The sequence below is a fragment of the Centroberyx affinis genome, unplaced genomic scaffold (genome assembly GCF_046629955.1).
Source record: "Centroberyx affinis isolate AG114_WGS23_722 - 3 ecotype Tasmania unplaced genomic scaffold, CSIRO-AGI_Caff_v1 ptg000309l_1, whole genome shotgun sequence".
NCBI lineage: Eukaryota > Metazoa > Chordata > Actinopteri > Beryciformes > Berycidae > Centroberyx > Centroberyx affinis.
The window spans coordinates 166,251-182,453 of NW_027278986.1; the positions used below are offsets into that span (position 1 = coordinate 166,251).

Consider the following 16,203-nt stretch of genomic DNA (forward strand, 5'->3'; position numbering starts at 1 on the left):
TTTGAAATCCAGGATGATGACAAAAATATGAAAAAAAATACCTGCATACTTGTGCGGAATCTGATCAAAATGTCTCAATGACTGGCTGATATATAACTCAATTATTAGCCTAATATATCTGCAAACTGATATCGGTCAAATCCTACAGCGCATTATGTTTCTTTCTAGTTTTTCCTAATTTTCCTTGGTCCAGCAGGTCCTGAACTGCCGGCCAATAGGAAAGCAGAATTTTTCCAAGACCCTCCCTTCAAACATGATAACGAGAAGAACTCAGTATTTGACTTCATAGGGACCGGTAAACAAATTGAAGGTTTACACGATTTTAATCAACTCTTTTCTAATCCAGTCTTAAGAATCCTAAATTGTGACTTTTTTTCTTCTTTCTCTGATAAATTTAAGGTCACGCAATGGATTAGGAACATGTTAAAAGTAATGTTGTGTAGGGTTTACAGTGTATGGCACCATGTTGACGTGAAAACTCCGGCTTTCCTACTTGGAATTCCAACTTGAAGGACCATTCTATTGCATTTTTGGTAGGAAGTCAGAATTTCTGGCTTTCCAACATCTCCGGAATGCAGCATTAATATACAATGCATACATGCACAGAACGTAATGAAAGCAACATGGATATGGGGGCACTAGAAGAAGTCAGTGAAGTGGGCTTATGACTAGAAGGTTGCCAGGTTCTAATCTCCAAGTCAGCGAGCAGGGAAAGTGAACGCTGGCTGTAATCTCAATCAAATGTTATTTATATTGTTTTGTATGAGATCCAAAGAGATATTTTTTTTCACACAATGTAGAATGTATTTAACAGGAAATAAACGATTAATTCAACACCAGCGTTTTTTATAATGGGACTTCATAAAGTTGGATCAAAGAAAAGACAAAACACTCGGAACACATTTGCAAATCCAAACTTTTAATTGTGGTAAAATCAGAATAGATGCACAGATAAGTCTTTTTTTTTTCTTTTTTTTTTTTTTTTTTCTTCTTCTTCGTGCAGTGCTCCTCTTCGTGCACAACCGCTAAACTAATACATAAAGCAAATACTAACTACCAGGCCAACGGTGCTGTGCGTCCACACTGAGGAGTCTGGCCAGTCAGTCGTGCGCCATTCATTTTCAATTCAATCGCTTCAAAATGGAAATAGAAACTGAAGTCTGTTTGCTAACTGAAAAGCATTCATCCCCGTTATTTTTCTTTGCTTGGCTCAATAAGACTACCTACTCAAATTGTTTCTACTAGTGGAACTTTGGGGGGGAAAAAAAGATTTGATCAAATTGAAAGTGAAGTGAAGCCAGCCGCAATTCTTCGGCTGTTTTTCTTGATTTCATGAATTTACATTAGGAGCTGAAAACATTCCGATAGTCTCATATTTCCTACCAGTTGTTCTGTGTCCTTGCTGAGTCTTAAAGGAAAAATCTTCCTTCGGATACTGTTATATATAATCAATCTGTGATGTTCAATGCATTCCAGGACTTCCTTTGTGATGAAGTGTTGTAATCTACTTTTTCCGTGAACCCAATTTTCCTCAACCTGCCTCGTCTACTTCTACTTCAGTTAGTGATTTCCTACGTTTCCCAGAATGCCTTTCGACAACCCCCCAAGAGACGGGACGTGAACTTGTTGCAGTCAAGCAAAACACCCAAAACAATGTCTTGTAGCTGCATTGCATTCTGGTCTATTGGACCCAGGAGTGCAAGGTACATCACAAGTGTCTGAGTATTTTTAAGCGGATTCTTCCTTTAAGTGACCGGATGTCATCTTGTTTACAACCAATCAGGTGCATCTCTGGTCACTTTTAAATACAATTCCCCCCCATTTCTGATTGGCCAGAAATTTCCAGAGTAGAGCATCAACACAAAGAGGCCTGAAATATGCAAATTACAACAACATAGCAATAGAACCACATGTTTAATTCTGTGTTATAAAGATCGCCACTTGCCAGACATTCACAACAAGGGTGTTAAGGGGAAGGAAAAGAAAAACAACTCAAATGAAAAAACAAACAAAAACAAAAAAACAACTGAATTGACTTTGAGAGAATCTGGACACTTTTGTTTTTTGTACTGCATGTTTTGTCTTTTTTAGAAAATGGTTTTTGATCATAACATTTGATTTGAATTGTATTTTTTTTTTTTTTAATCCAAACCTTGGCATTGGTGGTTGTATTGTCGCAAATTTCGTTCGCCAATTAAAAACGACGGATTTCGGTAGATTATCACTATTGGCAATGGATCCTGTTGCAGGAACAGGTTATGGATCTGATATTGAGTCCAATATGACTTTAAAGGTAACCCGTGTAGGATTTTCTCTAAATATATCACTGTCAAATCAACTCCGATCACAACCGTCAGCGCTACGCTCTATAGCCTTTTTATTTGTTTATTTTCAATTGTCCTTTTTCATCATTTCTCCTTTTGGAAACTTTTGGTGTGTAATTTTGCAGTGTGACATCTACCAAAAGGGATTTCTTTCCAATCGAATAACGGTGGAAGTTATTTTTTTTTGTTTTTTTTGGCTTGCATTCAAATGTGTCATCACAGCTTGCTACACAGCGATACATTAAAAAGAGAAATCCCTACACGTTGCATCTTTAACATTAAAAAGCTCACACTACCCCAGAAAAATAGAAATTTCCACTCATACCAATGACATTCGACATTCAAGAGCCAGTGTTTTTGTTTACTGTCTTTTGGTCAAGTCACTTTTAAAATATCAACTTTTTATTAGGCTTATAAAAATAAATATTTCTCAAAAATGCTTGATAAATTACACAAACTAGCAGCGAAAGTAGACTCTAGTATTCTGTGTGTGCAAATAGCTGAATCCCTCTGTTACTGTTAACTAGAATTCCCCCTGGTCCCAAAGAAACTCTGCTTCATTGCTGGGGGAACGCTTCCCCAGTTTAACACGCACACACACACACACACACACACACACACACACACTCTGGAAGCTGTGAAGGACCCTTTCCTTTTTATGACACCTAATTGCACTCAGTTGCAACCGCTCCATCTCTTTCACTCACTCTCACACACACACACACACACACACCTCTTTGAGGTTTTGAAGGACATGCGCTCCAGAAGACATCTGTTGAACATAAAACTCTAAATGTGCAATAAAATAAAGGTTTATTTGTAAAACTTGATGGGATTTGAAGTTTTACCAGAAACAGAGGAGCCGCCAGGCCGCAGCGATGGGATTATAGCACCATTAATTGTTGCGTGACCATGGAAACGCCGCCGCTGGTAAGTTGGTTACCAATGCGATGCGGACTCAGTTGCCATGGTGACACTGTCAGTGTGTCTGTTGCCGTGGTGATGCTCTATAAAGTGTAACCGCCTTCACTGTCAGCTCCATTAGGGCTGGGTATCGCTGAATTTAAGGCATCACAAGGTATCGACTCAAAGTGTTGGAGTTTTCAAATGAGAACTTGAGTATGGACATTTTTACAGAGGAAATCAATTAAACATGGTCTGATTCAATTTAGTAAAGCAGATGGCACTAACAAATGTTACATATAAAATTATCTACTAGTGCATAATGAAACTGACTTTCATCCAACCAAGAAAGGTACTGCAAAAACTACCAGTTTAGAATCGTTTGTATTGAATTTTAGATCTGGTAAAACTTCTAATACCCAGCCCCAACCACCATGTTTCAGTCTTTAGTGATTCAGTAAGGTCAAGGCACCATGCACTTCTCAGAGTATGGGTTGCATTCGGTCGCACCATTTTGTGCTCCAAAGCCAAGCGGGCGCGGACTCGGGACGCAAAACGGGTGTAACAAAACTCATGCAGAGGGTCTCGGTGAGGTCAAAGTGAAAGCAAGCCATAAAATATAAGACTGACCTACTGCGCTTAAAAAGTCAGTCCGGGGGGTGGGGGGGGGTGACATCAGTGGTACTTAAAGAGGTGGCCACCGTCCAACACGGGTCAATGGTAATATGGGCTGATAGGTGGCTTTACTCCATCTGCCCAGAGAAAGATGTGAGTATACTGCGTATTTATGCGTATACTCTCAACTACACCAACGCTGCTCTTATGAATGTGATTTAGGGATAAAGTGAGGTCAACTCAAATATTCTCTCCCCACCTTTCCCTCGTTTGATGTTAACAAATTGCCTGCCTACACCCACTCATGGGCTGCATTTCCCGAAAGTATCTCAACACTAACATTATACCATGGGTTACACCAACAATATCTAGCTTTTATGTCATTTTTAAAGGGATAGCTTGACATTTTCTTAAATTCTCTAACAGTTACCATGAAAATGGCGTTTTAGCATACTTTGCATTTTTTTTACTGAAACCGAGATGCCACTAGTTGCACTAATACTGAACGAGCCTTCATAGGATCACACTTAAAAACACTTTTTACCTCTAAGAGCGATCTGTATTGGGAAACGAGGCCCTGGCTTGTTGGCCAATTCCCTAGAAAGAATGGGAAGAGTTGAAAAGAAGACCAGCTCATTCTGTTATTCAGTCATTTCTTTTTTTTAAATTACACTTGAAGGTAATGGATTTCAGTTTGCTATTTATCTGCCCATTTATTCAGTGTATGGAGGAGGCTAGTTATTCTGTTGGAAGTGCATCTCTAGTCATCCCTGATAACTGCCAATTTGTTTCTTCTTATGCCAGGAATATCACTAGGTTTTGACGTGGCAAAGAGACCAGAGATGACTTCTCCAAATTTTGACTCTCATTAACACAAGGCCTCTAAATGGAAAGGCTGCATGACCACAGTTTGTGGTCCAATTTACTGCCAGAACAATGACTCTTTCCCCTTCCCGTGACAAATGTATGGTCAACATTCTAAAGAAGGACTCTAAATTTTAAGTTATCCCTGTAATAATTATAAATGTACGATTTAAATTAAGCAAAGGAAATACTGGTGCTGAAGCAGGTTTTGGGAAGCTATGACCTGGAAAGAAACTCTTTGCCCTGCATTTTGGGACTCGAAGCTCCAGCTGAGCTGTCCTACATTTCGAAACAGTAAGCAGTAAGCAACATGGAAGTTGGCAGCCAGTTTACAAAGCTTCTATGCAGTCTTTATTCTGGACTCCACACAAAAGGAGCGGTTAACTCGCACTGCAAGCAAAGGCCTGGTAAAGGCTTGGTGTGGTGAGGATAAATTTGAAACTGGTACTAGAAGAGGAAATGAAGACTTTGGGTGATGAAACATCTTCTTGGACCCCAAGGAGGCCAACCAAGGAACGCTAACCACCAAGGACATCTAATTAACCCTCCAATATTAATCAGATGTTCTTGAACTGAGTGGGGTCATCACCCGTTTGGATTTTAATCTGCCTAATGCAAATTAGCAAAAGCCTAATAGTAACCTTCAAATGTGAAAGTAAACACAAAATTCTCCATCCTATGAACCATATTCCCACAGCAGCAATTTTGAACTTACAGTCCAGCCATGTCCTACTGTTGTGTACCAAGATGTACATTATACAAATGTTGGGAATTGGACAAACATTTATCATTTCACCGCTGAAAAACCTTTCAGAAATGAATAGATCTCAAGAATCTGGAGGGATAAAGGTTCACATTTTACGGTAATATACCTGGTGCTCTATAGCTAGCAACTGGAATCTAGCTTTGATAGCTAGCTGCTAGCAAACTCCCCTGCTAAATTGTAGTTGTTGCAGAGATTGCTAGCTGATTTGATAACTATTAAGTCTATCATAAGTCCTCACTTATGTGTTGAAGTAACGATAGTTTTATATATACATGTATGCCAATCTTCCAGGTAGAGTAAACTTCAGTTAATTGCAATTAATCCTACATCATGGTTATAACAGAACATCATATGCGATTATCATATACAACACATATTTTGTAAGGCCTTCACTTGTACCAAACAGGATTTTTGGAGAAAATTTAACTTAAATCCTTCAAAGAATGTGTAAAGTATGCTTAGTTTTTTTTCACTCAAGTCATTCTCTAAGTGATTGTCATGTGCACTTTTCTCTTCAACTTACTGATTTCTGTCTTCCTGTTGGTTATGCCTTCCTATTGAACAGCAACATAAGTTTTTTGTGTGAGAAATACTGGGCGGAGGCCATCCCCAACCAATGGTGCGGGGAGTAATTACAAAGTGTAATCAGACTACTTTCTCCAACATTCCTAGCTGCATGTGTGTAGTTCTTTACCTTGCATGGTGTGGGTTTTCCAAAACTATCTCAGCACCAAACTCATTTCTCCCATCATGAATTAAAAAACAAAGAAGTTGGTGTCTGCACCAAGACGCCAAGATGCTTTTGGAAAATGAAGTTTGTAGATGACCTGCTTTCTTCAACTCTGAGGCCTCAGACACAGTCTAGGACTACATTTTGCAAACTTCAATGGTTTCCTTTTTCATGACTCTGCGGTCAGAGCCATAAAACTTTTCAAACCTCTCTATCAACTGTACTCGCGTAGAAGGGTAGTTTGTGTCACTGAGTTTAAAGTTTAAACTGAAAATTACTTCAAAAGACTTCAAAAGTAGCCAAAAAACATAGAAGATAGGGAAAATTAAAATGTGTACAAAGTGTTGTAACAAAATTAAAAGCCTGCTGCGGAATTTCCATTTTTGCTTGGCATTTTAACTCCTTGACCAAAAAACAACAACACTCGCATATGTTTTATTGCCTTGGTCTGGCCTTGGCATTTTTCGAATCCAGTGGGCAATTTGAGGGGATGAAGGAGATGGCATCTTCCTTGTGAGCATAAATTGGTAATTGAATCCCCCAGGTTGATAGAGAAACTGGCCCATAATCCTGTGATAAATTTGTACAAATTGCCCACTGAACTAAGCTGACCAGGCACTGTATGGTCCAATGGCAAGCGATCCATCTTAACTTTCTATATGTTAAGTGTTGTTTCATTCGTGATTCCTATTCTGTTTTCATTGGAGATTCTTGTCTCTTTTTGTCATTTGGATTTCTTTATCAGTTCAGAGTTGTTTCAATCTGTTTTTCACCATTTACATTTAATCTTATCAATTTCCTTCCACTATAGTGGTTCATGTAAACAAAACAAATTAAACCCCTGATGAAAATTAATAAACAATTTCTCCCACCAGGCGGCAACAGAACGTTTTCTTTGCCTTGCTCTGCTGCAAATTTACAAAGTGGGGAACTGAACTTGAACCGCTGAACAGTCCAAATGTACAGTGGACTTTCTTTTAGAATCTCAATTAGGGATGAAACCTAGACATCCTGGGCACTAGTCGACTGCCCCCTATAACCTGGTTCCACCACAGGGCCAAACAGGGCTATCAGGGCTTACATCACTCAAACATAAGTTTCTGTGATCATCTTGTTGCATCTTGTCTCCAAAGAGAGGCGTTTTGTCAGTTGGGCTATAGTTTGAGTCCTGCTCTATCCCTCTGGAAGCCCCAGTTGTCCCTGCTGTGAAATGGGGCAGGTTAGAGTAGCCCTGTCTACATTTTTATCCCTGACCTAAATGTATCATCTTAAAGACCTAGATGACTAAACTGGAATGGCTTATTTTAGAGAAGACTCTTCATGTAACTCTCCAGGATAGAGTGAGCGAGAAAAAATTGAACTCTTTTAATCTTTTGTTTTTTTTTTGTGTATCCCCTTGAAAGACGCTTTTGACAAGGGTTTCAACGTCTGTGGCGGAACTGGAGCCAGTTTCCCAAGAGCATGGTGGCACTAAGAGTAAGTCTACTAGCTACAGCCACTGATTCCAAGAATTTGGTCGTGGCCGTTTTCAGCGGCAGCCATGTTCGATCCGCCAGCCTGCTCCATGGCTGTTGCTGAGAAACGTGACTCTACTCTGATTTTTATGCCGCGTTCACGTCACATCGGGAGAAGCAGAAGAACGGGGGTCTCGTTGCTACAACTTGGAAGCATTCACGTGTTTAGCTAATGCACTGGACCGCTCACATCGGAAATAATTTCAATTTAGGAATTAAAAATCAACCGTGAACAAACTTCTGCAGATATTGCTCACTTTCTTCAGAAGTAGAGTTGATCGTATCAGTCTGAATCTAAATGATCATTACCTCCGCCAAGGAGGTTATGTTTTCGGTGCCGTTTGTTTGTTTGTCTGTCTGTTTGTCAGCAGGATTACGGAAAAACTACTGGCCCGATTTTCATGAAACTTCGTGGAAGGGTGTAGCATGGGCCAAGGAAGAACCCATTAAATTTTGGAGCGGATCCGGATCCGACTCACGAACAAGCAATAATAGCACAAACCTTGGCGGAGGTCTGCGCTCTCCGAGTGCCCGTCTAGTTTTGATTATTATCCTGGACTGTTGACATTGGTGGATTTGCTGCCATGTTTACCACTTGTGTTGAAACATTTCTGTGATTCATGACGCCAACTGATAGATATCGATGCCTACAAGAATATTCCCACATATCCTACTTGTAATTGCCACTAGGAGGCAGAAGTGAACAGTTCTTCCCTGTGGGCAGCTCGTATGCTAAATTGATGGTAAATCCGATATGACGTGAAGGCAGCATTACACTCTTTGGTGTCTCGCTATGGTACATTTATGGAGGACATTGTTCCATATTCACAGCCACATTTTTTAATGCTCGAGAAGGAGCAGCAACATGGCACCCGCTGCACGACTAGGCTCAACTCTTTATCAGTGGCTCTGCTACTGACATAAAATGATCCAAAAATTAGTGACAGGATGGCTTTGGGAAACCCTAACTAGAGCCCAAAGCAGAGCTCTAGATGTGACATATAGGTCAATGAACAAGGCTTGGTTTCCCAAAAGCATATCACCACGATAATAATCCTTGTTCGCAGACTTGTAGTTATAACGGCTGTTTTGTTGTCCCTAGCACTTTTACCAGGCTAAATGTGATTTTGGTGATACACATTTATTTTATTGTTTTACTGTATTCTATTGATTGCACTGGATTGTTCATTCTCTTGTTCATTACGTCATAACCCGTGCAAGTTACTCTTGATAAGGGTGTATTACAAAAACTGTAAATATAATTATAGTAGTAAGATGCTTTTGGGAATCAGCTCATCAGAGACCCTGTAACAAATTTGAACTTCATTGGACGAATGAGGAATCGCGTTGAGTCGCGTCATCGCAGTTTTGTTTTTTTTTGCCAAGGTTTGATTTAGTTCAAGCCTAGTTTGTTTTCCTTCCAAATAGAAATAAAACAAAACAAAAAACACATTTAAACCCAAATATTAAATTAAATACATATTTTAGTCACAGTTGGCCAATACTTCTAGCCAGTTATATATGGCAATGGAAACAAAGACAAATAACTACGAGAGAAAGTTCTAATTCTTAAAGGCACAGTACATAAACAAATGATCCTCCATTTTGTTTTGTTACAAAGAAAGAAAATGCAGTCATTTGTAGCTGTGAAATTAAGAACCACAAGTCCAAAGATTCTATGTTTGCTAGCGTCATTGCTAAGGGGCAACCATACAATGTCTCCTGGCTGACCCACTGACTGGGTATTTCAATATCATTTCCTTCAGTCCTTAGTCCCTTCTTTCTCTATGTTAGACCTCTTTCTCAGACCTGGGCGAAATAAGAGTTGAATAAATTTTGAACAGGTGAAAAAAACAAAAGCATCTTGCGACTGATGTGGCCTCTTTTGAGGCGGTTTAAATATTTGTCATGTAAGTGAAGAACACCTCAGCCAGTTCCCGTTTTTTAAACCATATTTTGATAAAAATTCTTGCCCAGGTCTGACCTCTTGTCCATCTCTCTGCTCATTATTTTGGAATCACAGCCTGGTCATGTACTGAATTCAGAGTTCAGATGTGGAGCTACACAGGAAGTCTGGCTGGCTTAGGGTGGATGCAGATTACAAGACTTTGAAGCCAAAACTTAAGACCAAAGTGAAAATCTATGATGATTTCCCCCTGATCTTCTACAGGTGCATGGGAGGACTCAACTCATTCAAAATCTTAAAATCTCCACCCACTCTTACGGGGGTAAAGGAACACCTTGAATTTGGAATTTAGTTGGCAATTTTTCTTCAGACAATTGTCACAGTGAGGAAAAGTTCAAAATGTCTCCTTCAGGGTCCCCACAATGGCTTGTTAGCATTGGCAGCATTCCTCATTGAAACCAAAGGGCGCTGCTAGGTGGAAGCTAACAAGCAAGTTTGTGGCTAGTGCTGCCCATTGAAAAATAACCAACTCAAACTGAGGAATCCCTTTATGGTGTGGCCTCTTTAGGGAGGTGAGATTTACCAGGAGAGAAGGCAGGGAAGGAGGAAGGGGTGGGGGGACTATAAAGAGGAAGGTGGAGATGGAGAGAAGGACAGAAAGGTAAAACGTAAAAAGGAGAGATGATGAGGTGCATAAGGGAAAATGATGGAAGAAGAGATGTATAGATGGATGTTAGTAGTTTAGTAGCATGCATGTGGGCTCTGGGGAGGTGATGACTTTAGGGAAGACGTGGTGTAGAGAGGAGTGTGGAGAGAGGGAAGGAGGAGGAGGATGAGAGTGAAGGGAGAGAAAGGAGGATGAGTGAGGAGAGACGGAGGAAGCCTAGTTGCCCCACCAGTCAACCTGGGAGTGGGAGTAGTTCCCTCCGTAGCCGTCACTGCTGTAGAAGTTACCAAAGCCACCTGAGAGGGAGGGAATAGAAAAGAGAAAGTTAACAAAGTTACAGTCACCATGTTGTTCCCTATGAATGATGCGGTCCCATTTTGGACCAAGCAGTAACAAGTTCTACAAATGTGAAAGAGGTCAAAGTTTCAATTCTGTTATTGTGTTATTATTATTATGGCGCCTCCTATTGGCTGATTGTACAAATGATGCAGTCATCCCTTCAGGCCAATAAGTAAATAAATGAACAAGACAACAGTAATCATATCATCTCCCATGAATGATGCAGTCCCCCTCACAATCAATCAGTAATATGTCACCTTGTATAGCGGGACATGTGCACTAAATGCCATGTAATTACAATTTACAGCGTGGGAGATATCACTGGTTATTGCAATTTTTAAACTATGACCTGTAATCTTATCACCCCCCCTTAAGCAATTCTGTGTAATTTTGAAAATGCTCCAGCACAGTGGTGAGATGCATCATTCCTAAGTTTAGTCAAAGCGTTGTCTGAGGGTGTGACCAACGAGCAAATGGATCCATAGTGCCACTGCCAATTTCACTGTGAGGGTCCAAAGTGAGCCCATGTTTTTGAAGTTTTTGAACCAATGCATTATGACCAGTTTGACAATTGGACCATCATCATGTTAACAGTATTTCCACTACAGTAATAGTTGGGGGGTGATTTCCATGTTAGCGTCATGTCCTGGGGCCAGTTGCATAAAGCTAGTTTAAGACTAGTCTAAGCCTTAGACTGGTCTTAGATTCTCAGGTTGGACTAGGCTAATTAAGACTGTCTGTTTCTTAAATATTAAGACTGACTTATTTTGAGGTAGGATAGATAGCCACCTTCCCCCTGGCTAATCTTAAGAACTTTGTTGTTATGGCAATGAGTCGGCCTAACTGTCAGGGTGGGAAGTTTAAATACTGAAGCTATTTCAGACAAGATGTCAAATCTTTGGTTTTTGGAAAGAGCCTGAAGAATAGAGCAAGTCTTTAGAGACAGAAACAACACATTAGAGATCTACAACAATCAAGAAGTAGGAGGAACGGGTAAATATAAGTGTCTATAGCAAGTTTGACTTAAGGTCACATTTAAGTCTAAGACTAGGTCTATCTTTATGCAACTGGCCCCTGCTATTGATCCCCGTTTTGGTTGTAGTGCTAAACTTCTTATATGGGCGCTGTTAATGTCCAAAGCTCTGTCTGTAAATCAGAATGTCTGCAAATTTTAATTTAATGCCACTGATATTAAATATAACACCAATTTTGCAAATGAACTGAATATGAATGAATGAAAACCACTGTAGTTCTGTCAGAATACAGGTACAGCACACCAAAAGTTCCAAGACATAAAGGCTGTATTTAACAAAAGCTCCTTTAAGGCCTTTGATGTAGACATGTTATTTCTTTCACATTTTCTTTAGCAGTAGTGGGAATTGTCTTGTTGTAGCAGAATGAGTATAGAGTATATGACAACTATGAATGCATGAATTACTGAGGTGTTGTAGAGTGTTGTAGAGCAGTGATTCTCAACCTTTTTCATATCAAGGACCCCTAATTTAGTCCACATTAGGGCCACGGACCCCCGTATGATGAGATTTTGCCTCTCAGATGCAAATCTGAGAATATTTTTATTGTTAGATATGATTTTGTCCAGAATTCCATGACTAGCTATATTGTAGGTAGAGAGATAACAGTGAAACTATGATCAAAATAGCCATTTTTCTACATTCTCTAATTGTGTTAACTTCTTGTAAATGAAATAATGGTAAAGTTCAACAATTTATGAATTTGCTGGGGACGCCCTGGAACGCCCTCAAGGACCACTGGTGGTCCCCGGACCCCACGTTGAGAACCACTGTTGTAGAGCACAGATCCTCACCTCCTCCGAACCCACGGGTCCCTCCATGTCCTGATTGGTTGCGAGCGCCACGACCTCCAAACCCTCCACTGCTGCCACCGGCGCTTGTCTGGCGGTAATCTCGTGCTCCAAAACCACCGGAGAACCTTTAAATAAACAACAACTCAATGTTTCATGTTTTGGCTACATATTGTTATTAGCAGGGATGTAGTGGAGGGCTAGACTCTGTTTACTCATCCTTTTTATTGTGGGAAATAGTTTACCATCTTTGTTAGTCTGGCATAAATCTATATAGTACAGGGCATGGTAAGTGGTATCCAGTTGATGTAAGTTATATTAAGATAGGGTCTTTTAAGGAAAAAAACTATTTTTTTACCGTAAAACTTCAACTAATACCCCAAGCTTTTATTTGCTTCAAACACTGAACTCAACCGGCCTATATCTGGGACAGGCGTCTATATGGGACAGGCCTTTAATTCCTTTCGCACAAAAGTCTTGCTCAGCAAAGATGGGAAATACTATCAACTTGTTTATTTAAACCAGTATGAATATTACTTGTATAAAAATTAGGCTATCGAATAACATATCAATTACGAATCATTCATTTGATCTCGCTCCGGGAGACAGCGCATCTCATGCACTGAGAGAGAGAGAAAGAGAGAGAGGGAGGGGGGGGGGGGGGGAGGGGGGGGGGGGGGGGGGGGGGGGGGGCACCGTATCAAAATACCGGTAGCCTACCTTAGAAAGGATGAACGCCGAAAAAAGTTTATGGCAGCAAGAGGTTGTACTTTTCAACAGAGAAATGTCTTGCTGCTGCTTCTCCTGAGTTTTGTTCAGCAAATTTGAAACTGACAGCTTGAATTTCAGGTCGTACTTTTTTCTCTGTGCCGCCATGGCGATCAGCAAATGTGACTGACGTTTGAATGCAAGTAAAAAAAAAAATAAACTGCTTCGCAGTGTCAATGGCAACCGGCTTCTAATTGAGACCGGCCTTTATTTGTCAAATGTGTAGCCACACCTGGCCAGTAAAAGGGACTCGGCGTTTAATTGGGACTCGGCTTTTAATTGAAGTTTTAGGGTATTTATTGCTTTTCTGAAAATACAATAGATTTTTGTTCATATTGGTGGTCGTTTGCCTTATGATGGTCACCGACTAGAGGTCATAGTTTACCCTCTTTTTCATTTAACCCTACACCACTGCTTATTAGTCAGTTTGTGAAGCAAAAAGATGATGTGAGGTTGAAGTAGAGACTGACTGCCAGCAGCCAATATGAGCTACTCTGTACCAAAAACCCTGTAGTCCTGAGTCCAGCAACAGAACAGTTGACACCAAAACGCTCCATCGAAATAAAGAGGAAGTAAAGCAACCCTATAAGTGTCCTCCGTTACTACTCTCGTGTTGTCTGTGGCCCAGACTGTTTAAGAGGGGACTGTGTGTGTATACCTCTTGGAGCGTCCTCTGTTGCTGCTCTTATGCTGGTGTTCATAGGCCAGGCTCTCAAGCCATGAGGGAACTTCCTGTTTGGCCTCCACCAAGATGTCCAGCAGGTCTTTAGTGATGTTCCCGTTCTTGTCATTGAAGAAGGACGTGGCCAGACCTACAGGAAACACACAAAGACTCTTTCAGACCTTTTCCAATGCTGCCTAGAATTGGACTTAAGACCAATTTAACAAGCACAACAAAGAAACAAAAATCTGGCAAAACAAACCATTTCTGGCCAAACATAGCTAAGGGGGAAAGGGATGATTGCATCATTCGTGGGCGAACAACATGTTTCAATCATTTAATATGGTAATTTAACAGTTGTGTCAGAGCTGTTTGCTAAAATTAACCATTTCAACATTAGAACATGTTTAGTATAAATATATGAATTAAAGTATGAAAAAATATCAACTTATTATGAGCATTATGCCGTCCCACATGAATGATGCAGGCACGCCTTGGGCCAATCAATAAAAAGATGCATCATCCCTCCAACTTTCATCAAAATTGGACTGTTGGTGTAGCAGTTATTGCAAACTTTTCAAAGTTTGAAAATGTGACTTTTCATTACAGCACCCCATTAGGCCATGAGTGTAATTTTAAAAAGCTGGAACACAGTGCGAAGACGCATCATTCCTCCAAGTTGCATTAAAATCAGACCAGTGAAGCATGAAGGCCAACATGAAAATTATGAAGAGTTAGGCTGTGTGTCCTCCATTCAACATACTCTTATTAACTGTAGTCTTACCCAGGTTTCCTACACGGCCTGTACGTCCAATACGGTGGACATACTCTTCGATGTCGCTGGGCAGGTCAAAGTTAATGACATGCTTCACATTGGAGATGTCCAGACCCCGAGCTGCTACCTACACACAGAGAGACAAGAACAGAAAGAAAGTGAGTTTGATAAAGGAGAGGTCAGAGGTAAGATTTGTCGCACACGTTCACCTTCACTTGCAGTCATACTCTACACTTGGGTTTGACATAGGGCTGCAACTAACGATTATTTTCATTGTCGATTAATCTGTCGATTATTTTCTCGATTAATCGATTAGTTGTTTGGTCTATAAAATGTCAGAAAATGGTGAAAAATGTGGATCAGTGTTTCCCAAAGCCCAAGATGACGTCCTCAAATGTCTTGCTTTGTCCACAACCCAAAGATATTCAGTTTACTGTCATAGAGGAGTAAAGAAATCAGAAAATATTCACATTTAAGAAGCTGGAATCAGAGAATTTTGACTTACTCAAACCAATTAATCGATTATCAAAATAGTTGACGATTAATTTAATAGTTGACAACTAATCGATTAATCGATTAATCGTTGCAGCTCTAGTTCGACAGATTTTTGAAGGCCAATACTGGTACCGATATTTTTGGATTGAAACCGTCAACCCAATACTTTGTGCTGATATTCAATATATTATATTCAATATTCGCCCCATAAATCAGTCTAGCCCAACTATTCACCACTGTAGCAAGCAGTCTAGAACAGTTTCTATCGGCAACACACACACACACACACACACACACACACACACACACACACACTGACCGCTGTGGCCACCAGAATGGGGCATTTTCCTGATCTGAACTGGCTTAGCGCCTCCTCTCGGTCTCTCTGGGAGCGGTCGCCATGGATACTGGTGCACGCGTAGCCCTCCCGATACAGGAAGTCCTCCAAGGCGTCGGCGCCTTTCTTGGTCTCCACGAACACCAAAGTCAAGGAATCCTTACCTGGGCGACAATATGTGACACTTGATTAACATGTTGATTTCCACTGGCTGAGAATAAAGCAGAATTAATGTGGCTCCATCATCCATAATTACAATTTAAGAAAAAGTTCAAAGAGCAGATTTTATCGCAATGCTGTTAGCATGTATTAATAAGGGCCATCGGCTTTATTTATCTTTCCTTTTAAGTGATTATACAATAGTAACTTTGAAAAGCAGTAGTGATAGACAATATTTCCATCAGCAGCAACAGTTGCTGGTAATTGAGATAAAATCTATGTGGGGTATAAGGCAAAAAGGGGGAAATAACTTGCATTTTCAGTTAAATTATCCATCTACTTTGTTTCAAAACCGTGCATGTATATCATGTCCTTGACATTCAGAGAAGAGATGAGTGACACAGCCTTTGAGTTCAAGAACATTTAAGCTGTTCATCACAACCATTTTCTCTGTGTTATAGGAAGGCAAATATGAACTCTGCTCTGGTATTTTTGCTTACTAACATCTGGGTTGATCTGAGTTACTACCGTATTTCCTCTAATTGTGGCCGGTAGTCA

General features: G+C 40.3%; 1 protein-coding gene across 6 annotated transcripts in view; it reads right to left on the reverse strand.

The window, feature by feature from the left end:
- Window positions 1-2,498: 2,498 nt before the first annotated feature.
- Window positions 2,499-16,203, reverse strand: part of LOC139640908 (ATP-dependent RNA helicase DDX3X-like) — a 36,352-nt gene continuing 22,647 nt past the window's right edge. For 3 of the 6 annotated variants that reach the window (XM_071515101.1, XM_071515102.1, XM_071515100.1), the window contains 5 exons: window positions 15,469-15,650; window positions 14,664-14,781; window positions 13,877-14,030; window positions 12,454-12,578; window positions 2,499-10,585 (listed from right to left, as the gene is read on the reverse strand). In XM_071515101.1, coding sequence (XP_071371202.1) covers window positions 10,506-10,585; window positions 12,454-12,578; window positions 13,877-14,030; window positions 14,664-14,781; window positions 15,469-15,650 — 659 coding nt within the window. In that variant the 3' untranslated portion in view covers window positions 2,499-10,505. Of the gene's footprint in view, window positions 10,586-12,453; window positions 12,579-13,402; window positions 13,409-13,582; window positions 13,586-13,876; window positions 14,031-14,663; window positions 14,782-15,468; window positions 15,651-16,203 lie in introns of all 6 variants that reach the window. The other 3 variants (XM_071515103.1, XM_071515104.1, XM_071515107.1) reach the window with 2 other exon arrangements.